The sequence below is a fragment of the Corticium candelabrum genome, chromosome 1, assembly GCF_963422355.1.
Source record: "Corticium candelabrum chromosome 1, ooCorCand1.1, whole genome shotgun sequence".
Taxonomy (NCBI): domain Eukaryota; kingdom Metazoa; phylum Porifera; class Homoscleromorpha; order Homosclerophorida; family Plakinidae; genus Corticium; species Corticium candelabrum.
In genome coordinates, this window is record NC_085085.1 from 7,891,013 (window position 1) to 7,916,932 (window position 25,920).

The 25,920-nt window shown below is 42.3% G+C and overlaps 2 protein-coding genes and 1 long non-coding RNA gene across 9 annotated transcripts; 2 read left to right on the forward strand and 1 right to left on the reverse strand.

The window, feature by feature from the left end:
• The first annotated feature begins 3,101 nt into the window (after positions 1 to 3,101).
• Positions 3,102 to 6,440, forward strand: LOC134191652 (uncharacterized). Its single transcript, XM_062660303.1, has one exon. It carries the CDS (start codon positions 3,102 to 3,104, stop codon positions 6,435 to 6,437), a length of 3,336 nt encoding a protein of 1,111 aa, XP_062516287.1. The 3' UTR covers positions 6,438 to 6,440.
• A 6,116-nt stretch (positions 6,441 to 12,556) lies between these two features.
• LOC134186299 (protein farnesyltransferase/geranylgeranyltransferase type-1 subunit alpha-like) lies at positions 12,557 to 15,192 on the reverse strand. Of its 4 annotated transcripts, XR_009970948.1 has the most exons (5): positions 15,033 to 15,192; positions 14,854 to 14,968; positions 14,691 to 14,795; positions 14,395 to 14,624; positions 12,557 to 14,341 (listed from the first exon to the last, which is right to left on the reverse strand). XR_009970948.1 is itself a non-coding variant. In XM_062654233.1 (3 exons), exons 1-3 carry the CDS (start codon positions 15,157 to 15,159, stop codon positions 14,687 to 14,689), a joined length of 351 nt encoding a protein of 116 aa, XP_062510217.1. In that variant the 5' UTR covers positions 15,160 to 15,192; the 3' UTR covers positions 12,557 to 14,686. The 4 variants fall into 4 exon arrangements, 1 of the variants encoding a protein (XP_062510217.1); XR_009970947.1 differs by having other exon boundaries at positions 14,395 to 14,795; XR_009970950.1 differs by having other exon boundaries at positions 14,395 to 14,795; positions 14,854 to 14,916; positions 15,011 to 15,192.
• A 1,428-nt stretch (positions 15,193 to 16,620) lies between these two features.
• LOC134194481 (uncharacterized) lies at positions 16,621 to 25,681 on the forward strand. Of its 4 annotated transcripts, XR_009972224.1 has the most exons (11): positions 16,621 to 16,834; positions 21,123 to 21,262; positions 21,329 to 21,535; positions 21,604 to 21,791; positions 21,860 to 21,967; positions 22,020 to 22,226; positions 22,283 to 22,943; positions 23,023 to 24,147; positions 24,203 to 24,261; positions 24,316 to 25,071; positions 25,136 to 25,681. It is a non-coding gene; the product is annotated as an uncharacterized LOC134194481 (long non-coding RNA). The 4 variants fall into 4 exon arrangements; XR_009972220.1 differs by having other exon boundaries at positions 23,023 to 24,373; positions 24,459 to 25,071; XR_009972223.1 differs by having other exon boundaries at positions 23,023 to 24,261.
• The last annotated feature ends 239 nt before the right edge of the window (positions 25,682 to 25,920 follow it).

Below are 25,920 nucleotides of genomic sequence, written 5' to 3' on the forward strand. Positions count from 1 at the left end.
TTCAGTACAGAGCAGGAACTCAGAATCGTAATGCAGATGCATTGTCCAGAATACCATCTGCACATTTAGGGAGGGAAGAAGATGGTACTAATAGACTTGCTATGTCCTACCTCAGACCAAAAGCCAGAGCAAACAGGAAGTAGTCAAGGATGTGCAGCAGTTGGATTTACACCATCTTGAACGAGTGAAGAGTTACAGATGAGACAGCGGGAAGATCCTTTAATGTTGAAGGTTCTGGACAGTTTCCTGCCATGCCAAGGCAAGATCAACTGGGAGTATGGAGAAGAAGCAATAGGTGGGGTGCGGTTGCGAAGGTGTGGCATCAGCTAGCATTGGATGATGGAGTCATATCAATTTCGGAGAGTGGGACCAGCGGAAGGACAAGAAGAACGACAGTTGTTGGTGGTAACTGACTCTATGGTACCTGAAGTTTAGCAAAGTTACATAACAATGGCGGCCACTTTGGAGTGGAGAAAACGCTTAATAGAGTTGCTGAACAGTTTTGGTGGCCAGGCTACACACGTGCAGTTGAGTGCTATGTAGCAAGTTGTGTAAAGTGTCAGCAAAGGAAGATGCCAGCAAAGAAAACTAAAGCAGCTTTGCAAACTGTCCCAGTTGGAGGACCATTTGAAATGCTTGCGATGGACTTTCTAGGACCTTTACCAACAACAGAACAAGGCAACAAGTACATTGTGGTTGTTGCAGACTACTGCACTAAGTGGACGGAAGCATTTCCGTTACAAGATCAAACGACAAAGACTACAGCAGAGACCTTGGTGAATGAGGTCATCATGTGATTTGGGATGCCCATAGTTCTGCATAGTGACCAAGGACGCAATTTTGAGAGTGCTCTTGTTCATGAAGTATGCAAACTTTTGGGAATTCGTATGTCAAGAACCACAGCATATCATCCACAAGGGGATGGGCTAGTTGAACGAATGAACAGGAGTTTGGTAGAATCTCTGTCCAAGTATGTAGACACCAATCAGGATTGGGACAAGTAGATAGAAACTGTATTGTTTGCATATCGCACTTCAGCACAGAGTTCTACTGGGTACAGTCCTTATGAATTATTGTTTGGAAGAACAGCACGGTTGCCAGTGGATACAGAACTGGATCAGCAACTCCCTTCACCTAATACAACAGATGAGTACTTGAGCAAGTTGAAAAGAAACATGAGACAAGCTAGAGAGATTGTAGATGAAGAGGTCACTGCAGCTCAATAGAGACAGCACAGGAATAATGGTGGAAGTGAAGGAGCTCAATATGAAGTAGGTGATTTTGTGTTGCTGCATAGTCCAGCATTGAGGAGAGGTACTGTTTCGAAGTTGCACTGCTCTTACCAAGGACCGTATCAAGTCATAAGGCACGTAGGCCAGAATAACTACGAGATTCAAAAGGTGGGAGAAGGAAACAGAAAGAGAAAAAGTGTTCATAGCAACAGACTGAAGGTGTTCTACAGACAAGCTCGAGAAGTGGAATTATCAGCAGATCAGGAGACTGAGGAACATGAGCAGCAAGGCAGCAATCCAGGAGAAAGGGTCAATCAAGAACCAGATGTCATTCACATCTTGCTAGAAGATTTAGCAGCAGATACCACAGGACCGTTAGAGGCAGAGCAGGCAGTTGCAGTAGCAGAAGAACCACTAGGACCTGCTAGACCACATAGACAGATGCAATTGCCAAAGTACTTGCAAGACTATGACTGCAGTTAGTGGTAATTTCTCTGCTAGTGTTGAGTTGTGTTGTGTTACTATTGTTTGAGACTTGAAGTAGCAGTAACATATACAATTTCTTGGTTAACAGTATTGGAACTTTGGTTTGAAGGTTTTGAGAAGAGAGGAACCTGAAACTTAGCAGGAAGGAATGTTATGTAGTAGATTGTTTGACAGTTAGAGTTGCTAATTAGATTAGTATTGCATTTAGTAGAGACATAGAGAGAATAGAGTGCCTTCTTAGTCAAGTGTCTGGTGTAGACGGTTGTGCGGTAGTTGTTCGCGTTCTACAGTCGAGTTGGATCATCTCGGCAGGTATCCAATAGCGTGTGTATGGGTGTGATCGAGTAGGCTTCTCAGTAAGTCTACTATACAGCAACGACGACGCGTAACGTTGTTACATATACTATCCTGGTTCAGTTTCTTGATTGATAAACCTTTATTCCATAGCAGCCATACATATTTAGAGAATGACTGTTAACTAATAAAGTCATGCCCAATGAAGTATGAAGATTGCAAGGATCAAAAGAAATTATAACATTAGCCTCAGTAGTGTCTGACAAATGTCAGACTAAGAAGCCTTGTAATTGGACATTTGCTTACATATAATACTGGTTGAACATAAATATTTATTAAGTTAAAGAAATAAGCAAGCATCTAATTGCAATATGCCAAATGAGCACGCACATAGAGAACAACACAATCACAGATTATAGTACATAGTTTAAAATACCTGTCCTATCAATTGAATAACTCATCCCAGTCATGCAGCTTTGTGACAATCTCTAAACCCATTTCCTTTCTGGGTCATCATCTGCAGATTCATTTGTGTGCATTCACAATCGGTATCGTTTCCTTGGCTGTTAATTTGTCTCACTAGTGGTGCAACAAGCTCTCTACCAGAGATCAACTACTGGATCTGCATTGAACATTAAAAGACTGGGATTTTCAACAGTAATCTCTAAAAATCGTAGCGTGTTAAATAATGATTTATAAAGATTTGCCCTACGAACTGAAAAAATTTTCACACAACAGTTCGCAAATGGCAAGCTAAACACAAGCTCAGGTACCTTCATGAGGTTTTTCCACTTGCCAGATTTCTCACAAATGTTTAGCCATACCCATCATTTTCTCAATATATATATATATATATATATATATATATATATATATATATATATATATATATATATATGTATGTATGTCGGATAAGCGATGGCGTCGCCCATGTTTTAAGTCGCTGATGGTGTCTCTGGCTATTCTCGCTACTCGGGTGATCACAGGGACTGCTTCTTTCTTTCTTTCAAGCGTTTTTCAGCTCTTTTCTGCTGGTAGTCTCATTACGTTTGCTCCTGGGTTTTCTGTCGACGTCCATCTCAACCCAGGATGTCTGCGTCATCGGATAATGGTGGTTCGTGTTGTTCCACATCACCGTCCAGTTCTTGTCTAGCGACTTGTCCTGTTTGCCACGTTCCTCGTCGAGACGACTACGCTTTATGGCAACACATAAATCTTGATCATATCAGTCGTCGTTGCTTTCCTCCTGTGGATTTCCTTACCAGGTCAGGTCGTCGCCTTTGTTCGGTCTGCGGTTTTTCGTATGCCAGACGGTGGAACTTTTGTCGCCGTTCTCAAGGCCCTGGTCTCCCCCGCTGTGGTGGAACCATGTTGGATCCGGGACAGTCAGTCTGGTTAGATGACGTCACTGTTTGTTCCTCTTCAGCTGCCAATTGTTCGAATTTCACACTTGCTCCACAGCTGCCTCCCTCGCAAGGAGGAGATAGTGAGGAGGAGATCGATATACAGACAGGAATGACAGAAATGCCAAGTTTCTATGAGGAACCATCTTTTCAGTCATTTGATGATCCAGTCATGGAGGCTATCCACTCTGCTGTCCACCTGTCTTGTCACAGTTCATCTGAGACAGTCCTTTTCAATACCCTCATGGAGGAAGTTTCTCACTTGCCAACTAAAACTGTCAATCACATCCCACGTTCTGTTCGCCCTTTACTTGGGAAAGTACTTTCTGTTGAGTTCAAACACGCCATTAAAAACGGCATATGGGGGTTTGCACGTCTACATATGTTTGCAAAGGCTGTTCTGCGCTGCCCGCCTAGAGGAGGAAGGAAAAAACGGTATGTGGTGAAGTCAATACTTCAATCTCGTCTTGATCGTTGGCAATCTGGAGACCTTCCCTCTTTGTGGGCTGATGCTAGAGCTGATGCTATCTCTCATATGTCTTCCAGTAGCAAGAAACCATCAATTGCTCAAAACAATGCCAGACGTTCTTTAGCCTTGGCACGAGAAGGTCGTTTCCGAGATGCTATGCGCGTTTTAGGCTCATATGGCTTGGCAGCCTCTGATGATAATGACGCTATACATGAACTACAACAACGCCATCCTTGCCACTCACTCCCTGAATGGAATACAGACATTCCACCAACGATCACTGTCAATCAGGATTCAGTGCTTACTGCCTTACGTGCCTTTCCTAGAGGTTCAAGTCCTGGAGCTTCTCAACTGCAACATCAGCACCTGATTGATGCAATAGATGGAACCACAACTCCTTCCTCAATAGACTGCTTGGATAGTCTTACTCAATTCATTTGTTTCTTGTTATCGGGTCATGCTGATGTTCGCATATCTCCTTGGCTGGTTGGGGCACCTTTGACTGCTCTTCGAAAGAAATCCGGTGGCATACGGCCTATTGCAGTTGGTGAAATTCTGCGACGCCTGGCCAGTAGGCTTTGTTGTATGGCTGTGAAATCTACACTGCCGGAAGTCTTTTTGCCATATGGCCAGGTTGGTGTTGGTGTACCTGGAGGTGTCGAAGCAGCCATTCATGCCCTTTCTGCTCTTCTTGATGAACATGGTGACAACGCTGACTTGTGTTGTCTCAAGATTGATTTTTCAAACGCTTTTAATGAATGCTTTCGCTCCTCTTTCTTGCATCGCCTACACAGAGAATTCCCTGCTCTATTTGGCTGGGCACAATGGTGCTACCATTGTGAAGGCTTCCTCAACTTTGGTGATATTCTAATTCCTTCATCAGGAGGTGTACAACAGGGAGATCCTTTGGGCCCTCTCTTATTCTCTCTTGTCATCATGGAGTTGATGGACAGTATTGGTCCTCTTCCCGACATCAACATGAAGCTTTGGTATCTTGATGACGGTTCGTTCGTTGGTCCCCGCACTGCAGTTGCTACTCTCCTTAATGTTCTTGAAATAAAAGGACCCCTGTTTGGGCTACACCTTAATACGAGCAAATGTGAGGTGTTTTGGCCTTCCGGCGATCAACAGTTTCTTGATTTCCCTCCTGAAGTTCAACGTATCACTGAAGTGGCCGGAGGAGCTGAATTACTGGGTGCACCACTCTGTGGATCAGACGCTTTCTTTGCCATGTCAGTTGCTAAAAGGATTGACAAAATCAGTGACTGTCAAAATCGTTTGTCTGATTTAGATGACCCCCAGGTGGAATTACACCTTTTACGTAGTTGCTTGGGTCTCTGTAAACTCAATCACATCATCCGTACAGTTCCAACAAACAAGATCACCAAGGAGCTGTTGAGATTTGACGTCAATTTACGCCACTGCTTGGAAAGCCTGTCTCGTTCCTCCATTTCTAATGAAGTTTGGTCACAGGCTACCAGGCCCATTCGTCTCGGAGGTCTCGGTCTTCGTGAAGCTAGTCGTTCTGCCCCAGCAGCTTTTTTGGGAAGCTGCAACTCATCTCGTGATTTGACCAGCAGACTTCTACTGTCATGTTCTTTGCCTTTCCATCAGTCAAATGAAACGTCTCACGTTGAGAGAGAGGATCAGGTATCGGAGATAACAATTCCTGGAGAGCTTGACTGCCGTAGCATTCTATCCACACTTCTTCCAGATAATCAAGATCTACAAATTCGTAAAATGACTCAAAAAGAAATACAACGATTACTAGATGTCTCACTCAGTCTTCACATCCAAGACAGTACTCCCAGCATAAGAGATAAGGCTCGTCTGAACGCAATTTCAACCCCACACTCCGGATCATGGCTGCGGGCATTACCCAACACAAATCTCGGCCTCGTCATGTCTCGGGAGGAATTCCTGGTTGCTCTGCGTCTTCGCCTCGGTATTGCTGTTTTCCCCTCTTCTCCACTTCTTGTTCGGTGTCCATGCGGTCAAGTAATTGACAAATTTGGAGACCATGTTCTTGGTTGTGGTTCTGGGCCGCTTCGCTTGAAGCGCCACAATGCTCTATGTGATATTCTGTATCGATATCTGCTAGTGGATAATGCTGGGTCTCGTAGAGAACAGTGTTTCTCCAGCGAAAGTAACGACAGGCCTGGAGACGTCTTCCACCCGGATTTCTTACAAGGAAAAGCTGCTTTTTTTGACATCTCAGTTAGAAATTCTTTTACCAATCATTTCATCAACAGTTGCTCTACCAAAGCAGGAGCTGCCGCCGAAGCTGGCGAAGTTCAGAAAGACCTTCGCTACGATTCAGACGTCACAAGCACAGGAGCCAGTTTTTACCCTATGATTGTTGAGACATATGGAACATGGTCCACATACAGCTTGGAGATCATAAAAGTGATTGCAAGGAAAACTTCAGTTTTGAACAAATTACCTGTTAGCAGAATAGTATGTAACATACATGAACAACTAGCAGTACGACTTTGGCAGTATAATGCCAGGATGGTTTTGGACAGGCTACATTTGGTCTGTCATGGAGAGTAAAATAAAATATATATATATGTATGTATATATATGTATATATACTTGTACCAGTATACATGAGGATGGAAATGAATCCTGATGCAAAGTCCACGTAAGGATGCCGTTGTTGTCCACCGTGATAGCGAAATCCAGGCAAATATCAGCGGTATTATGTTACCATGTCCAGTACTTATGATCACAGATCCATGCACCTCAGCTCCTTCACGGCACCGTGCACATTCATAGTGTGTTAACCTGCACGGCTGGAGTATGGACGTGAACATAATTAGCTCGTACGTGCTTTCCTTTGATTTACATGTAAACGATATGTGCAATTACCTGCGAAAGAAACGTGGGACTATTCTTGAAGGATTGAATGACACTAACGTTGTTTCCACAGTGTTAGAATCTACCACGTCTATTTGCTCGTATATGCATCGCTCTAGAGATGAAATTTAAGATTAATATAAAATGTGCACTATTGTACGTGCAGAAGAAGCTTATGCAATAGTTGCTTATGTTTTTAGTCATGTCTTTATAGACAGAATATCCTTTTTGTCGGCAAGACAACAGGTTCAGGAATAAATAATCAATTAGTAAGTTTCAGGGCAGTTGCTAAGAGTAATTGACGCTTCCATTCCACTGCTTACCTCTAGACCAACCGAACAGCAGTAATAACACTGTTGTGCATGTTCAACTTCGCGGTGGTCATACGTTCTTGCTCCAGCTGTCTGCATCGAAACTCTAACTTCACTCTAATGGCTAGAAGATTTCGTAAAACTTTCGAGAAATTTGACGGACTACAGATGGATGCAGCTGAGAGAATCGGTACGAGAAGAAGAAAATCAGAAAACGGTCTTCCAGAAGATCACCATGCCTACCAGTTCTTAGACTTTGACGGTAGTTATGCTATGTCGTATTCCAGCTTTCTTTACATTGGAATAGCCGCATTATAAGAATAATATATGTATAAACTGCAATATAATTGCTGGCTTGTCCCCGCCGTTATCCGTTGAAATCCTGGGTGAATACGAGAGGGATTTGCTTGTTATTCCGCTGTATACCGTACGAGTCTCGGACCAGTACCAATGTAATTAAGAGTAATTCCAGCCAAAATCTGACAGTATTTGCTGAAATACCGGTCAATACACCTATGTTTTCACGATGTAATTCGCCTGTAATTACCAGCCGGTACCACGGCGTGCACTTCGCATCAGGATGCTCTTTGCTGTGATAGCGGAAACAGGTAACTGATATCACATGCTGATGAGGTAATATTTTAAAAGAAAACACAGACATGCACTTAGTTGCTACTAAGTTCCTTTGTAGACTGCTTTACCTTCCCGCATTCCAATGGGATGTGATCAAGTCAACCATGCACCAAACCACAATGGAGAAAAAAGGACTCTACTAGGATCCAATCTGATTATCCTTATGCAGCTCATCAAAATTCTTGTCAAAACAGAGTAATTAGGTATGCTGTAGGTGAGGTGTGTAAGATCCAGGATGTCCCTCATCTGGTTGTACCAGACTCATCCTGAAAATCTTCAATATCGTCTCATCATCTTCTAAGCTCTGGCCTTATTGAAAACTTGCATAAACTGCTGCAATCTTTTGACAGTTTTCTTTGCTTCTGTATTAAACTGAGGTGTGTAAAATTCCTTCTCTATCACACCATCTCACACACAACACGTGACCGCAATGCAGTATAAGGTCTTCGTTGCCACCGAGTAATAAAGACATAGACCTATAGAGGCAATTTCCATCACCTCTAAAATCTACTGGAGTCAATGTTTGATCCACATCATCAGGGTGCAGTCCTTGTGAGTACAAGAAGTAAACAAATTTGAATCATGTAACAGCGCGAATGGTTTGTATGCATGTTTCCAGTTCAATTTCTGCTGCTTTCTTCAGAGAGTAAAATCCGTCTAGCGCTGCTTGGTATAGTGTTTTAAGCAACACATCGAAGAACGCGACTCTTCATGGCTCTAACATATTGTATGTATTTAGTGGAGGCACCATGTGTACTACAGTCAGTTATAGCTACAAGGTAAACAACGGATGAGGATCAAAGAATACGTCCAACGCGACAAAAGAGACGTTTTACGATTTACGTACCACGCGACAGAGAGTTTGAGGCGTTGATTATGTACCACGCAACAGAGTTTGATCAAGACTTTGGATCTGGCAACTGTCACGATGCAAGTCTTATCTGGCACAACAGCAATGGTGCATGCATGTTCGCCATGATGAGATTGTTTATCGAAATACCCCATTATATCCTTATTCAATTAGAATGCCTCTATTAGTCAAGTGGTTAGGCTCTGCAAGAGATCTGCTTGCTGCTGAAGTACATGATAAGAACCCACAGGCACGTAAATAGCACATCTGCTGCAACCACAACTTCACTAGCATTTCCTGTGTAAAGGTCAATGCAAACAGACAGTACATGGTGCCTGCATGTACTCTGATCAACTCATGATGCAAATCCTGTTGAGTATTCATTTTGTACTGTTAGGAGTGACTGAGTTACAGAGTAGAATGTGCAGTAGCAAGTGTTAGCGACGTGGAAGATCACCCTCCCAGTGATAAGTTTCATTGGGAAATTACATCATTCTCATGTCAAATGGCCTTGCAATCTCTCATTTGGTCAGTCAAAGGCATCGTTTGGTAGGCCATTGGCCGATGGCTGGCTGTCATTTCCTGCTGTGCACCTCGTTTGTGGGGTTAGGTTGTACAAACACATTGTGCTACATTTATGTAAGAAACACTTAAAGGGGAACTCGCAAGCAAAAACAAGTTGCTCTTGAAAAATAGCCTTGCTTTTGAGAAGTTCAACGGTACCCTAGTCGCTAGCCAAAGCAACTCCGTAAAGGAGAAATCGCGTTTCAAATGCTCCCAGGTGAAGAAGGTGCACAAGGCATGAAGTCACTGGAGATCAACCTGGATCGTTTTGTATTGGAAAAATCTTGATTAGCACAACGCGACTCTCTTCATCAGATCGCTTGATTGGACACAGCACTTGAACATTCACCTTCACTGTGAAGCAGGTGCAGCTTCGTAGCGGTGAGAGGAAAATGCTGGAGACATTCATTATGACTTCTCATGCGAGTAAGGAGAAATCACGTTCGAATGCTCCCAGACAAAGAAGGTGCGCGAGGCATGACGGCACTGGAGGTCGACCTAGATCGTTTGTAATGGTAAAATCTCTATTAGCACAACCCGACTCCCTTCATCAAATTGCTTGATTGGAGACAACACTTGAACATTCACCTTCACTGTGAACAAGGTGCAGCTTCATAGTGATGAGAGGAAACACTGGAGGCATTCGTTATGACTTCTCATGCGCATAGGTGTGGAACCTCGAGGATACATTGCTTCAACTTCCACTTTGACGTATAGTGCTGTAAAAAGACTGGAACAGATAGGGTTTTACATTGATCTTACATCTGTCATAACGTTAACCCTAACGCACTCACTAGCTCTGCTTTGAAATCTCTCTCAAAGCAATCCGACTGAAAATGATATCGCTTACTCTGGAATGTGGTCTGACTGCCTCCCTTTTAGCCTCAAATGCAGAATCCACTCTCTCAACCACGCTCGATCGAATGGAATCTAAAACAGACTTCTTTCTCCATCAAGCATGTCTACAACAAACTTTACAAGTCAACAGCATACTAATGAACCTTAGCTATCTCAAATCGGAGCGAGGTAATTGGTATAACCACGCCCATCCTGGAAGGGATGAAGCTGCACAAACTGTTGTCATGGAATGCTCAGGCACAAAAGGAACAAAGTGGTTTACTTTTAAAGAAAGTTTCTCTCTGTCTTAGTTCACTGTGCTTGACCGCATGATAGCTATATTAAGCCTTATGGTCCGTGGAAAATTTCCAGACCTCAAGAACCTGAGAACCTAGTACATAGGATAGGATGGGCCAGATATCTGCAGAACTCTTTTGTTACCATCAGATACTGACCTAAATAGTGGGTGGTGCTGACAACCACTGTTGATCTTCGAGTACTTGTATTACAATTAAGTTCATACCAAAGGCAGTCTTTGTCCTAATTGGTCTTATCTTCAAATCAAGCATCCCAGAAACTACTTGTTAGCCTCAAACAACTTCTCACCTTTCAAAATACAAATACAAGTCCATTGTCTTCATAGCTAATCACTGCCTACTCATGCAGTAAAGCATCGCGGGCCTGTACCACGTGGAGCCAATGCATGGTGGCGCATCATGCCTCTTGTGTGCTGGGGACAACCCTGTAGAAGAGTCGTAAACTAGGAGAACACGGCAAAGCAGAAGTTAATGAATAGTTTCCTCGGAGTTCCAGATCTACGCGCATGAGAAGTCATAACGACTGCCTCCAGAGTTTTCCTCTCATCGCTACGAAACTACACCTACCTCACAGTGAAGGTGAATGTTCAAGTGCTGTCTCCAATCAGGCGATTTAATGTAGAAAGTCGCATCGTGCTATTCAAGATTTTCCAATACAAAACGATCCAATCGACCTCCAGTGATGTCATACCTCACGTGTATTGTCGTCCGGGAGCATTCAAAATGCAATCAGTCCCTTTGGCTGGCAACTAGGGTACTGTTGAACTTCTCAAACACAAGGCTACTTTTAAAAGCAACTTGTTTTTGCTTGCGAGTTCCCCTTTAAAGACACCTGTTGGTATTGTAAAGATAAGTGATATCCAATTAACTCTAAGCTTATTTACTTAATTAATCCTAATGAGGTGTCAGATACCCAGGAGAAGTGACAGCTGCTTCACCAGCAAGCATCACATGTCTGAACCATCATGAATTGTTTGCAAATTATATCTCTACTAGAGAGATTACACTACAGCGAGGTGATTTAAAAGATGCCAGCTCACAAATTCACGTGCACAGGCAGACACACCCACCCAACTTGAAATCGTGCCTTTATTCAAACATTTACCATTTACCAGTTTGAGATAGCTTGCTGTTGAACGACAATGCGATTTCTCGATCTTTTCCTTGTTGCACATGACCCAAAAATGAGTCTGGAACTTCGAGGCCAGTCATTACCATGTACGATAGATGCACGATCCGCGTTGTCGGTGGTGTCCGGCACCTCTCCGTGGCTACATTCACACTGCAGTTTCGGATGCCATCGCGATAGTGAGATAATGCTCTGGTTTCCACCCATTTCTGGGTCACGTGAACAAGGAAACGATTGAGAAAGCGCTTTGTCGTTCAACGACAAGCCATTTCAAGATGGTAAATGGTAAATGTGTAGATAAAGAACCTAACTGACTTGTCGTTAGCTTTCTCGAAATGTCAAGTATGAGGAGCAAAACTACCGTGGCGGACAAGAACGCGATTCGCATTTCTCTTTGTATTAGTAATAAAGGCTGTACGTCATAGAACGTGCTGCACCCTAAGATGTTCGCTTGTTCTGCTCCATGAGGACACGACTTGAAATCATGGCACGTTTTCAAGTTTGCGTGGGTGTGTCTGCGTGTGAGCAGGCACCTTTAAGTAAAGACATCTACAGAAACCTCTTTCACAAGAACCATTGTAGTTACAAAGCAAGAAATAGACCACCAATAAAAAGACATGTATGTAGCTTAATTAATTAACAACACCATGCTCTAAACTTGACCAACCTATTGAAAATAGCGGATTAGGCTTTAGCCATCTCTTTTACGACAGCAGATTGTCAGTGTGATTTTAGCAAATTACAGCTAATAAAGACAGGTGTTAGTGCACGTTAAAAAACCAAACGTTTCATCTAATGAGAATTTCTCTAGATGATCCCTCTATTACTGATATTGAATTTAGTAAGGTATTGCGACTATGGCACTCAAGAAGGAAAGAAGGTTACCTACAGTCCATATTGCTATGACCTAGATAATTAGTAGAAATTACGATTGAAGACTGAACTAACATAGAAGCATGGACATATTACTGGTTTGCTTTGATATCATTATATCAACAGAATTTGTAGTAGTGTATTTTGAATTGTTAGTTTTTGAATACAGCATAATGTCTGCGAGTGTGGCATGAAGAGTAACTGTGAGTGTGGAGTGTTCTACCCAGACAATGCAGAACGGATAGCGGGTGTTTCACACATTAGTGACCGAAAGCGGAAACTCCCAAGCATCTATTAATTTGTGCTACCATGACTGGGATGCTTACAAGCTCCAGGATCCAGATAATGCGTGTAGTGCTACCACTGCAAAGACACTCTATAGATTGGATACAGTATCATTTAAATATGCAATCCTAACTAGTGCAACACAACAAGAACACCAATATTTAGTCCTAATCTACTACATTCAAACACACCAAAATAAAGTGCCTGATCGAAGTTGTGATACTACTTTTCAACACTAAGTCTTCTATTTCTCCACCCAGACCATAAGTCACATGCTTTTTCATAGCAAAAAGCACTTGGCTCTGGCCCTTCTATAGATATCATCATAAGGTTCTGAAATGTCTTGTTTCCTAGGCAGTTACAAAGATCAGTTTTTATTAGTTTTAAGTTTCAGAGAGGCCATTTCCGTAAACGCAATTGCATCAGTAAGGCTTACGTGATCTGTTGGCGTGCAAAAACTGCTTCACATGGCGGACGACATTCTTGAAACAGCCCCTATCAGTTTTTAAGATATGAAACGTTCTTAACGTACATCTGTCAGGTTTGCTCTGAGATAGCGCCCAGATATCCAACTTGGTTAGTATGGATTTCCCATTAGCGAGTGAAGAAGGAGCCAGTACCCTATCCCATATCTCCGGAATGCTCCTTTAAGCCATACATACAACCCTATTAGGTAGCAACAGCTTTGCCAAAAGTTATCATTCATTAGTACTTAGAATAATAGACGTTCCAGATTTTAATGTTTACTCAATTATGAAGATGAATCATGTGCAGAAGCAAAATTAGGTTTTGAAGAGTGGGGAGAGTGTTTAGAAGTCCCAGAATTAGATGAAGACATAGTGTAGTGCTATTTCTGTTCATTCTGAGCTAGGAATTGGTTTTGAAATAGGTAGCACCTTCAATTTTAAGAATTACTGTGTGTAAACTGTCAGTATGAAAAAGCATGCACTACAGTCACCTTGAATGTCCGGACAACCACCCTTGATGTCCAGACAACATCCAAGTTGTCCTGAAAAATGTGCGAACACTTGGAAAATTCTAATTTAAGGCATGCAAATGTATTTGAATGATGACAAACACAGTAATTCCAGACCTTCCTCATGCAACGAGAAGAAACGAAGTAGTAAATTGTGTTAATTATTTATGCTTGCTCTAAAAATGATGCAGGCAAGGATGAGAATCTAATAATGAAGTTTATCTGGACTAAGATGCCTTACTTAGGAACTTCATTAATTAAGTCTTCTGCAATAACACCAACACAACAATTTTCTACGTGCTGCCAACTATGAACTTGCAGTGGGCATAGAGGAAAATGCTATACCAAAATACTGACCAAAATCTAACGTACTATAAACCAGAAAATCGTGCGTAAATAATATTGTGCGGTTTTGTCCAAAATCACTCCTTCGACTCTATTGTGCAGTTTTAAATTGTGCGATTGGCAACCATGTACACTCATGGCGTTGCAGTTCCACCTTGTGCAAATCACGCAACTTGCGGACTGTCGACTCAGGCACGTTCCAGCGCAGTTGCCTAGTGAAGTGTCGACTGCTGCAGCAGGCCCGTGGTGGGCTGTATACTTTCCAATAGCTGCCCTCACTTCCTCACTGTACGTGTGCTGGCTTGTCGTCTTTCTTCGTAGCTAGTAGGTCGTCATCTTCATCTCCAACGGCATCATTGGCGGCCTCTTCCTCTGCATTAAACAGAACAGGGACAAATATGCCCTTGTCTTTGGTGTAATACGTTGAAAGAAATCGCAGATCGACATGGAAGAAACGGATGCTGTTCCGTAACAGGTTCTAAAGAATTACGCATGCACAATAGGTTTATGTTCTGCGAATGCAATTCGTACCATGTCAGTTCGACCGCGAGAAACACACGATATAATGTACCGCACAATTTTCTGGTTTTACTGTATACTTCCACATCATCCGACTGCTCATCTAGGCCATACAAACATGTTGGCTAACACTGCATGGTTTTGAATCTCAAGTAAACCCTATTCTCCTACCCAAATGGAAATAAGGATAGGACAGACTTAGAAACAACTCCCAGGCACCAGGCTGCATGGCGTGAGATGTTCTGTAAGTACATACAGTACTAGAACATCCATCTAATGCTACTGATTAGTTTAGTTCATGCAATCACCACAGCTGGTAGTTCTTGGGTTCTTCTCTAATAATGTCACCACAGAAATCCTTCTCTTCCTCTAGATCAATGTTTAAATCCTTCAGTAAACTACGACGAAAATGCCTAACACAAACATGAACGCTCTAAACGAATTGTTGTACTACGTATACATGAATCTCACCACACTGTGTAATTTGCTGGATTCAGTTTGGCTGCATCAGTAGTAAGATGGAATGCTCGCAAACTACGTTCATCAGCTTTAAGTACAGCTCGAAAATAGTCAAACACGTCACTAACTACCAAAAACAATACCAAAACACGTGCAAGCTGGCTCTAACCGAATCTGTTCTAAATCGTTACATTTCTCTGAGTAGGCAATAGCAACAACACTAGCACCATTGTCCTGAGAAAGAGGGATTACGTCGCCCCATTCTGGCCTGTTCCTATAGAGCACAAACTCCGGTTCAGAATTTTCAGCGCCCGCCATGTTAATCTAGCCTCGAAGTCCTGGCATCATCTGTTAATTCAGCGCACGCGAAGACACACCCATGCAAACTTGAAATCGTTCAGCGTCATCCGGGACTTCGCTGCCACACCACACGACTAAATCTAACGCGCGTTATATAATCCAAAATTATCGTCTGTATAACTCTAACCATTCTATAGACGTAAGCTATGATGAAGAGCGCTTGCCGGCATTCTACTGTTGTGCCTGCATTTGTACAATGGAACGCCTTATCCAGGACCTTGCTGCCACACCAGCCGATTGCACCAGCCAGCATGTACGTATACACTGTAGTAGGCTAGCGTGTACATCTAAATACATCGATGGGAGAGCTAAGGCCGGAACCGATAGCTCTACTCTTTCTTACCCTCTGTATACGTAGTAGTGCATTTGAATGTTGTGTTCGGTTGCCATAAATAAATCACGTGAGTAAGATGCACGCGACTGGTAAAAGCGCGCGAAGAGATACTATCAGACTGTTTCCAGTTTTGTTTACCAAGTGAAGCCAGTAGAACGTATTCATGGGTACGTGGATGTACGTATCTTTAGTGTAAAAGAGAAAGTAAAACCAACTATGCCGCTATTTCTAGATCTACGTGCTAGTATAGCCTCATACCAGACCCTCTCGCGCCGTCGTGCCCGGTTCCCGTATAACACGACAACGCCAGAGAGGGTCTGGGATCATACCGCCTACCGTTTATGCTATTAAATGATCAAACTAGCTCGTATGTCACCAAGCCTCAGGCTACTAATACGATTAGTCTAATAGTTATTCTCATGTGTCACACGGAAAGTCTTGCGACAGACTTGACCTTCCATTTGTACTCTACTTGTTTCCTTTCAGTGTTGGTATCCTGTCTCTACGCAAGCTCTACGTATTTGCCAACCTCTCTGGGAAAGAGGATTTCCTCTCCAAGAGACTCTAGAACAGAAGTCAACACCGTGTCTGACAGCACGCTCTGCCAGGCTCCAAATGTTCCCGAATCGTACTCGAGCTTCCCGATTTGTATTGTTATCGTAGCCTAGCACAGTAACAGAGCGGCGCCTAGTGCATCCCTAGTCCAAGCTACCTAGACTGCTGATCGAATCACATTGCACCTCACAGCTTCAGATAACGTAAATCGAACTCAGGATCGAGCTCCCTCTGTGAATGAATCTTATTCCATGTGGCAAGGTGGGTCTCATGCAGCTGTACAGGAACGAAATGTAAACAGTGAATGTATGCAATCGGATATCACAGCTAGCATAACTTCGATGGAAGGATAGCTTCATAATTAACTAAGAGCACGAGAGTGTTGACATTGGTGACGTGGGGTGACACTTAGATGATGTGGGGTGACACTGGTGAAGAAAGTAGGCGGTATGATCCCAAACCCTCTCCGGCGTTGTCGTGTTATACGGGAACCGGGCACGACGGCGCGAGAGGGTCTGGTACGAGGCTAGTGCTAGTAGTTGCGGAGCTCATAATCACCCGTCCATTGTACAAAGACAGTGTAGAACGTTGGGCAGAAGTTACACTGGGGAATTGTTTGAAAGATGGGTGTCAACCAAACGCAGTTCCATGCCCCGTGTCTACCCAATATTTTCAAGCCTACAAGAAAGGCGAAGGTGCTTCAACATCTTCTCTACCATCAGAAACACTCTGTCCAAGTAAGAGGTATGTCGTGGGACTTTACATCCAGTCTTTCTACCGAGATCCAGTCTCTCACTGACGAGAAATAGAGGGTAGGGGACATACGGGGACTATCCTCTCCCTGGGGACATCTAAACTTTTTGATAGTTTGCCACAGCCACTCTTCTCGTTTTAATCTGTCTATACAAGACTAGACAGTTTGATTAGTGGAGTATTGGATCTGAAATTGTAGAAATGAGTTTGCACTGAATCTTGCATGCACAATTGTATCTACAGGACTACCTGTTTTGCCTTGCCATCTTCAATGTACTGAAATCAAACAAAACCATTTCAGACGAAGTCATTTCCACTGTCCTTTCTGCTTAACCATCTGTGGTCCTAGAGTCCACTTTAAAACTCATTTGCACAGTTTTTATGAAACAGGTACGACCATATGTACATACATACCGTATAACCAGTTATTTCTGTGATAATGATATTTCTGCGAATTGTGCGTAGAATTCACAGAGCGCACAAATAGAATTCGCAGATATTTAGGACTATCCTCGGTGTCCCAAAGCAGTCACTGTTCAGACACATGTGTGCATGTATACCATGCAGTAACTGTTTTCCTGATTGGAACCCAGAAATTTAATTCGCAGTAAATAACTGCTGTCTAAATTCTCAAATTGTAGTTATTTTAAGACTGCAGAAATAACCGCGGCCAGTTATACGGTATATTGATATGTACCACTTGTATTAATTAAATGAACACACACACACACACACACACTTCACGCTGCATTCTTTCCAATGAGAAACGATGCAGGCCAAGGTCACCATAGGCTATATCGGAGGAGTGGATGTTCTCTAACAGCAGAAACGCTCGTGGTTGTGGAGGCCTTGTTGGCGGAATGTTTGGTGACAGTATTGACATTGACTAGTCAGGGACTGACCATGTTTCTGTCTCTGGTGGTTTACAAGGCCGGCATGATTTACAGCAGTAAATCCACAACCATCAAAGCTGCAGTGTAAAGCAAACTCTGATGTCGTTTGCCTTGCTTCGCGGCGACGTTTCTGCTCATCCTTGCGGTATTTCTCTTGTTCTTCCTTCTTAAAATTTACTTTCTGTGTGGCAGCCCAGATCTGATTCCTCCACTCATTCCTATCTTCTGCTAGTATCCTCCAAACCCCATCAAGATTGCAGTTCCTTAAATCCCTCAGTACCAAATCGTTCCATCTCATTCTCTGGCCTCCGACTGAACGTCTACCTTGGGGTGATGCACACACCAAAAGCTTCCTTGGTAGACGACACTCATCCATGCGCAAGATGTGACCCAATAACCGATGATGTCTCTGTGTCAGCATGGTGGAGATTCTTTGTAGGTTGGCTATCTTTCTGATGGAGGTGTCTCTCTTGCCGTCCCACGGGGACACTCCAAAGATGGAGCGGATGCTTCTCATCACAAAGCTCTGTAAGCGATGTATCTGCGGCTCCAGAAGTACTGCTGTTTCCAAACCATATAAAATGGTGGAAAGAACTACAGAGACAAAGATGTTCAGCTTGGTACTAGACTTGATCTTCCTCTGGTGCCAAAGGGTGCGGTTAAGTGACCCATATGACTGAGGTGCTTTGATTATCCGTGTTGATATCTCAACATCCATGGAGCAATTATTAGAAAGATAACTTCCAAGGTACTGAAAGGATGGTACCACCTCAATTGGATCACAATCAGGATGCAAATAAATGGGAGATGAAGAATGGGCATCAGCTCCAGGTAGGACAGCTAGAAGCTTGGTCTTCTTGCAATTGATGGTAAGCCCCATGTGATGGCAAGACGAATCCAGAGATTTCAGCAAGGAGGATAGACTTTCATAAGAATCAGATATCAATGCCATATCATCAGCATATTCAAGGTCTGACACTGACACCTCTGATGTAAGTTTCTTCCTGTTTTCTACCAGGTCAGCATCCAGAAGATATGACAAGCACACACCTACATCTGGTTGGTGATCAGTAATGACAAGTCAAATCACAGAGTCAAAGTAGAGGTTGAATAAGGTTGGAGCAAGTACACAACCCTGTTTGACACCACTAGAAACAGAGAAATGATCTGAGATTTTACCATAGGTCCTTACAGCGGCAGAAGTGTTACTGTGCAATGCTTCAATGATTTTGAGCAGCTTAGATGGCAAGTGGTAACAATGCTGAAGAACAGACCAGAGAGCTCCTCTATTGATTGAATTATAGGCCTTAAAGAGGTCTACAAAACAGATGTAAAAAGGACGATGGTACTCCTTGGCTTTTTCCATCAACACCCTGAGAGAAAAGAGTTGGTCGATGCACCCTCTGCCCTTGCGGAAACCACACTGGTTCTCACGCAAGAGGGCCTCCGCTCTGGGTTTGATCCTGTTCAATATAACATGAGTAAAAACCCTGCTGGTGATGCTCAAGAGGGCAATGCCTCTATAGCTGTCGCACTCGGAACGACTTCCCTTCTTGTGAAGAGGGACAATGAGGTGGTTCAACCAATCTGAGGGGATACTCTCGCTGCTCCAGATGAAGTTGAACAGTGAAGTGAGCCAGCAGATGGTTTCGTCTCCTCCCAACTTCAGCAACTTGGCAGATACACACACACACACACACACACACACACACACACACACACACACACACACACACACACACACACACACACACACACACACACACACACACACACACACACACACACACACACACCACACACACACACACACACACACACACACACACACCACACACACACACACACACACACACACACACACACACACACACACACGTCATCTGTATTGTATGTATATCTCATAGACACTGACTGGGCATCAGACACACTTGGCAGCAGCTTTGATGACATCTTTATTCATGAAGTCCCAACTTCATGCACTACTCCAGTTCCAGTTGACCTGTGCTCACCAAATGTTTTTAAAGTCAATACCCCTGATATTGCTTCTAATGCATGTGACAGTCACTTAGAAAAACCTTCTGACCAGGAACTTTTGTCCCAAAGTTTTGGTCTTCAAACACCATCAGCAACACCATCAGTAACACCATCAGCAACACAATCAGCAACACCATCAGCAAAATCTAAGCCAGTTAATGAACATCAATTTGATATACAGAAGACACCCATAACTGAGACACAGTTTGACAAACAAACAGAACTGGCCAGAAGGTACTGACCCTCACTATCACTTTAAAATCAAGTCAACTCATAGAGAGAGAAAAGTGAAGTGTGACGTTTGCTCTCTTAAATTGCTTGCAAGAAATTTGCCACGACACAAACGAGTTATTCATTCTGGCAAGAGCCCAAGTATTGATAAGGGTAGGCATCATCGAGCTCTCTGCATTGGTGGTACTAGTGACATGTACCTTGTGAGCAAAAATCTGAAAGGCCCTGGCCATCCCATACATGTTCAGAAGAGAACATTTCTTGGAAATGCAGTATCAACATGTGAGCTAAGTGACTGCTTAAATGTAAAACAAGCAGCTGCTAGAAGCTTTTTACCATCATTTGAATGTGATCATATCCTGTCAGTGGCTTTTGCTGATAGTTACTTCCTTTCTGTAACGTTAAAGGATGAGAGTCTAACCAATCTTGTAGAGCGGCAGCTCTTCTCTGAAAGTCAGAAGTCAGCCTGTCTGGCACTAAGTGCCAAAGCAGAAAAAGAAAATTGCCCTGCTGTAGTGAGCACTTTGGGAACACAACTTAGCCCAAGTGGTAGCAGGTATGTCTTTTTTCTGTATTGACTGACTCCGTGCATTATTGGAGTCGCCTAAAGAGAACAGTCGTTTGCTTGGACATACAAAACATGACATGAATCTGTCGTTGCTCTTCTTCTGGTCGAAAGAACTGCATTCATCAATCAGTTGCCAAGTGGATGTGTCATCGAGAGCACTCACATCTCATGTGGGTTGAAAAAGCTAGTGAAATCTGAGGATGGCCTTGATGAGTGTACTAATGATGAGACAACAGGTGAATGCAACATTTACATGTATCCACCTAGTGGAAACATGCTAAAAAATCTCTTGGACTATATTTACAACTACAAGAGAATCCCACTTCAGTTAGATTCAAGACTGACACCAAGCACTCCAAAGTTGTCACAAGCCATGCCCTCCGAGGTGACATGCAACTTTTGTGATGGTGTTAAATTACAAGGTCCATTTAACATCACAACAAAATTGTAAACTGATAAGTCTCAACCACATAATAAAGAGTAAAAAACTTTGAAATCAATTAGTATACTTGCATGTATTACAATTAATGAATTCATCTTTGATTATTAGATGTCAGTGTGTACTGCAAGAAATGCCCTAGCTGTGGTCTATTCTACAGATATCAGGATTATGTTGATGGTGTGCACAACTTTAATGATGTCACTTTGTTGTCTCTTCAACTGTGTTTTTTTCTCTGTCACAGTTTGCAGGTATGAATAGAAGATAGTAATTGTAAATGTTGTACACTTTCATCGCACACTTGTTTATTCAAATAGGCACATACAATACTGCTGTAGGTCGTGTTGTCACTGTCATTGAGTCAATGGCAGGCTCTAAATTGTCTCACAACACCATACTGGATGGATACTGTCACGTTGAGGCTTTATCTGAGCACACATATGAGTTTTGTTGCATTCACTGTGGATATCATCCACCTATTCTGATTGTTGATGTCAACAGAAAGGCAGCTATCTCGTTGGCAAGTAAGAGCTACAACGTTCATCACTTGTATTTTGTTTCTGATTCACATTGTTGAATGTGGCATATTTAGTGACAGATCTAACTGTTCCTGAACCATCTCCAGAAAATGACATAGTCAACTGTGAAGCATACTGGATGGATACTGTCACGTTGAGGCTTTATCTGAGCACACATATGAGTTTTGTTGCATTCACTGTGGATATCATCCACCTATTCTGATTGTTGATGTCAACAGAAAGGCAGCTATCTCGTTGGCAAGTAAGAGCTACAACGTTCATCACTTGTATTTTGTTCCTGATTCACATTGTTGAATGTGGCATATTTAGTGACAGATCTAACTGTTCCTGAACCATCTCCAGAAAATGACATAGTCGACTGTGAAGCATTTTGGACCAAAGTCGAATATGAGATGCTTGCCGGAGGTTTCTGCGAAAGTAATACCAAATATCTGATCCAATTTCAATTAGGCTGACATTGTTGAGTTAGGTCACAATAATCCATTTATGGTCAAGCCAGACTACACACGTTGGGCTCCATGGATTGGCCCATTTACTCGTTGTGCGAGCAATGTCTTGAACACGTACAGAGTATCGAAAGTGTCAGATCAACCGCAACAGTCATAATAAAACAACAGAACATGACTTTTCAATGATTGCAGAGGACAGACTTGTTGATCTCCTAGGCAACAGCTCTGTAAGATCAAAACATAATCTAGAATGGCTATGCTTATGGATTTTATGTTCTTATAGAGGGAAACAGTAAAGAAGCTTTGCAGGCAAGCAGGTGTTACTGACAAAGGGACAAAGGTGGATTGTGTAATACGTTTGCGTGAGAAAATGAATAACTGGAAGGTGTACGATAAAGAAATAATCGGTGTGTAATCGAAAAGGAATCGGTGGTGTATGTAGATCTGACAAAGTATGGTTAAAAATTGTGGACATGAAACTTTTTCCGGTACTGGCATTAGGTTCTCATATTTGGGATTATGATAGATCTGATGTATCATACATAGTTAATCAAGCATGTCGAATGGGTGGCAGATGCGGGCTTGGGATGAGGAAATATGAATCCATTCATGATAGGCTGAAGGATGATTTCAAAGAAGCTACAACAAGAGCTAAGGACATGAGGCTTAAATATTTACGTAGAGCAGGACAGTCCGTTAATTATCTGGTGAGAGGTCTATTTATATTAGCTGTAGATAAAAAGTTTCATGTAGGAATGATGTAGATATATTTTAGTTTGTGCTGTCTGTTGTAGCTGGTGTATTTTGTAGTCTGTTAGCTGTATGTCTTATGTCTTAGTTGTTTTTATGTTTGCCCCAAGAGGGAACTGTACCTTTCTAGGTGCGACAGAAATATATGATATCCTATCATATCAAAGTGTTTTCAAAAATTTGGGGTGCCTCAGGTTTGTTACTCTAGCATGCTGTTCCATTAAATGATACCGTACATATCTGGATGATTGTTGTTGTTGTTGCTGTTGTTAGGAGGCTGGTTGTCAGCCACTTGTCCCCATCAACTTGTTTATGCCCTGAAGTTTTTACTTCGTGCTGAAAGCCCAAGGCATTATGTTGATGTCCTCATGTCTGTGAAGCACCAACCGACTGTAACCATTGTTGATATGGCTCACATGGTTGCTGCACATGGAAATTCTCGCTTCCCACATATGTTTCATCCATATCATGGAAGGGTAACTGAAGCAACTCCATCAAATATCCAGGCAGCTCAAAATCATTCTCTACTTATACCAATGCCGTGGCTACAGCAGACTGTGGCTAGCTACTAACAATGAACAATCAGCAGTTACTTTAGACCACAACTATCAAGTGCGTACAGGAGTGTCTGCAAAGTATTGTCTATTTGACAAGCTGCATGAAAGGAATGCCAAACAGAAAGCAGAAATTCTTCAGAGAATAGAATTTGTGCCGGAACTGAACGGCATGATCAGCACTGAAACAGAGGAACAGCTCAACAATGCAATGGGCAGAGAGATACTTTCTGAATACTATGACTGCTGTTAGACATATTTTCTTGTTTCGATCCAATGTGGACTTGAAGAACAATCGACTCAATATAATGGCCACTGAACGCTTGAAGCAAACTCTACAATGCTCAACAGATGTTGATTCTCTGAGACGAGTGGTGGCTGCAGGTATATCGTAATTGGCATGCTAATGAAAGTAAGCACTACAACAACTGTAAATTTGTCTTCAACGCTCCTTGTCTGTAAGTGAAGAGGAAAGTGGAGATGGAATGCTAGACTACGTAAATAATGTTTAGTGGTAGTAATCTAAGCAAATTCTATAGGCAGGTGACAACAGATGTCAACACTCAACTCCTTTCACAATCACTGCATTTTTGATGCAAATGACAATACTGCATTGCTATAGTACTATGTCATCATTTATTTGGGTTTTATGCAAATTTATAATTTATATCAATCTGTTTTATCACATCAATAAAAATCGTGTGAAATTTTAAATTAGGTGGAGAGAAATCACATCAATTTAGCAAATAATACTGAAATTTACATGATATACAATACATGCGTAAACCTCCACATCAATTTCTTTTTCGTTCAGGATATTCAGTTGTGGTTACCAATCATTCAGGTAGGGCATACCAAAACTTGTCTGTTCAAAGATATTTGACATGTTGATTGTCTAGAAAATCCTAATGGTATTACAATACAACATATGCAGAGCCAGCAGCAATCAAGCCTAAAAGTAAAACTCAGACCTACTTTTGGTGCGTATAATTACTTATTGTGACATGCCAAGGAAATTTGTCTGGGACAGCAGGGGAGCAATCTAAGCAGAATCAACTTTTCTTAAACTCGTGTGTGTGTGTGTGTGTGTGTGTGTGTGTGTGTGTGTGTGTGTGTGTGTGTGTTTGCATTTAGATTATATATTTGTGTCATTAGACTCAGAAGCAACCAGCTTTCTGTTGAACCTTCAGATTGCTTTTATGCAATCATCTTCAGACAATAAATCAACAAGTGACAATAAACAGCTTCTTTCTTGAAGACTACAAGTGTCTGGCCTCAAACTCAGAGGGACAACGCCTCCTGATGGAAACTGTCTCTTCCATGCTGTATCAGACCAGCTTCAAAGAGTAGAAGCCAAACAAAAGTACAACTACATGGAACTACGAGCTCTCACAGTGAAGCACCTTACAAATTGTCCATTCATTGTAAAGCATTTCCACAAGTATTGGAAAGTTGACAATATAAATCTGCTTGCACAGGATTCAAATGGGCAACAGCTGGACACGAGCCACTTTGTCAATGGCGGCGACTGGTGTCAGTATTTGGCCACTCTAAAAAAAAGATGGATCATGGGGAGACCACATTACAGTACTAGCACTGGCAACAGTGTTGTCTTACGACATAAGAATAGTCAGTAGTGCATCTGGCACTGCTGATTGCTTTGATGTTATCATCAAACCAAACAATCGTGCAGCTGTCCATGACATGCCATTGCTTCTTGCACATTATGCAGAAAATCATTATGAGAGCCTGGACATCATAGAAAAAGGTAGTAATACCACTGTAGTTGGTGCATTGACTTGTTAATCGCTTATTAAATTTGTTGACCACAGGTACCACAGATGTTGACAACATCCATTCAGTATCAACATCTACACATACAATGGGTCATTGCTCTATAAAATCTTAGCACTAACTACAAACTAACGTTAGTTGCTTCAACCATAGGTAGCCTAGTGAACATACCTACCATTCAAACATTTGAAGTTCTAGAAAATAGCAATATTGGTACATCAGTCATCAGATAAAAGAGTTGTCTACAAATTGACTGTCTGATTAATCGTGTGTAGAAAGTCCTCCAGGTGACCAGAAACAGGATTTATTTTTCCACTTAACCAGACAGGACAAGCTGGACATTGACCACATGGTTCTCTTGCAATTTTGCAAACAATACCTATGACTGAGATTTCTGTGTACTTCCTTGTATTATGTATATGACCACCGCATTCCAAAGAATTGATGATGACACACCATTCATGTATTCAGTCACCGGAGAAGTAAAGTTTCGTGACCTTTTAAGACTTCAACCAAACCGTTGGTTAATGCACCTGTTCTCCAAAACACCAGCAACGTCTTCGAAGAGAAGACGTTCAGCGGGACTGTCGAAATGGCGACAGTCGGCATTCGTCATATACGGGGAACGGATTATCCGGGTAAGTATTGCACATGACTTGCACGTTACGGGGTTCACGTGAAAATTATAGATGCCAGGTTAGATACACCTGTTCTCCACAACGGGACTGTCGAAATGGCTTCAACGGGATCAATAATCCAATCAACGGGATTTTGAAACAGGACATGTGTCGAATAGATGCTAAGTTCGATACACCTGTTCCTC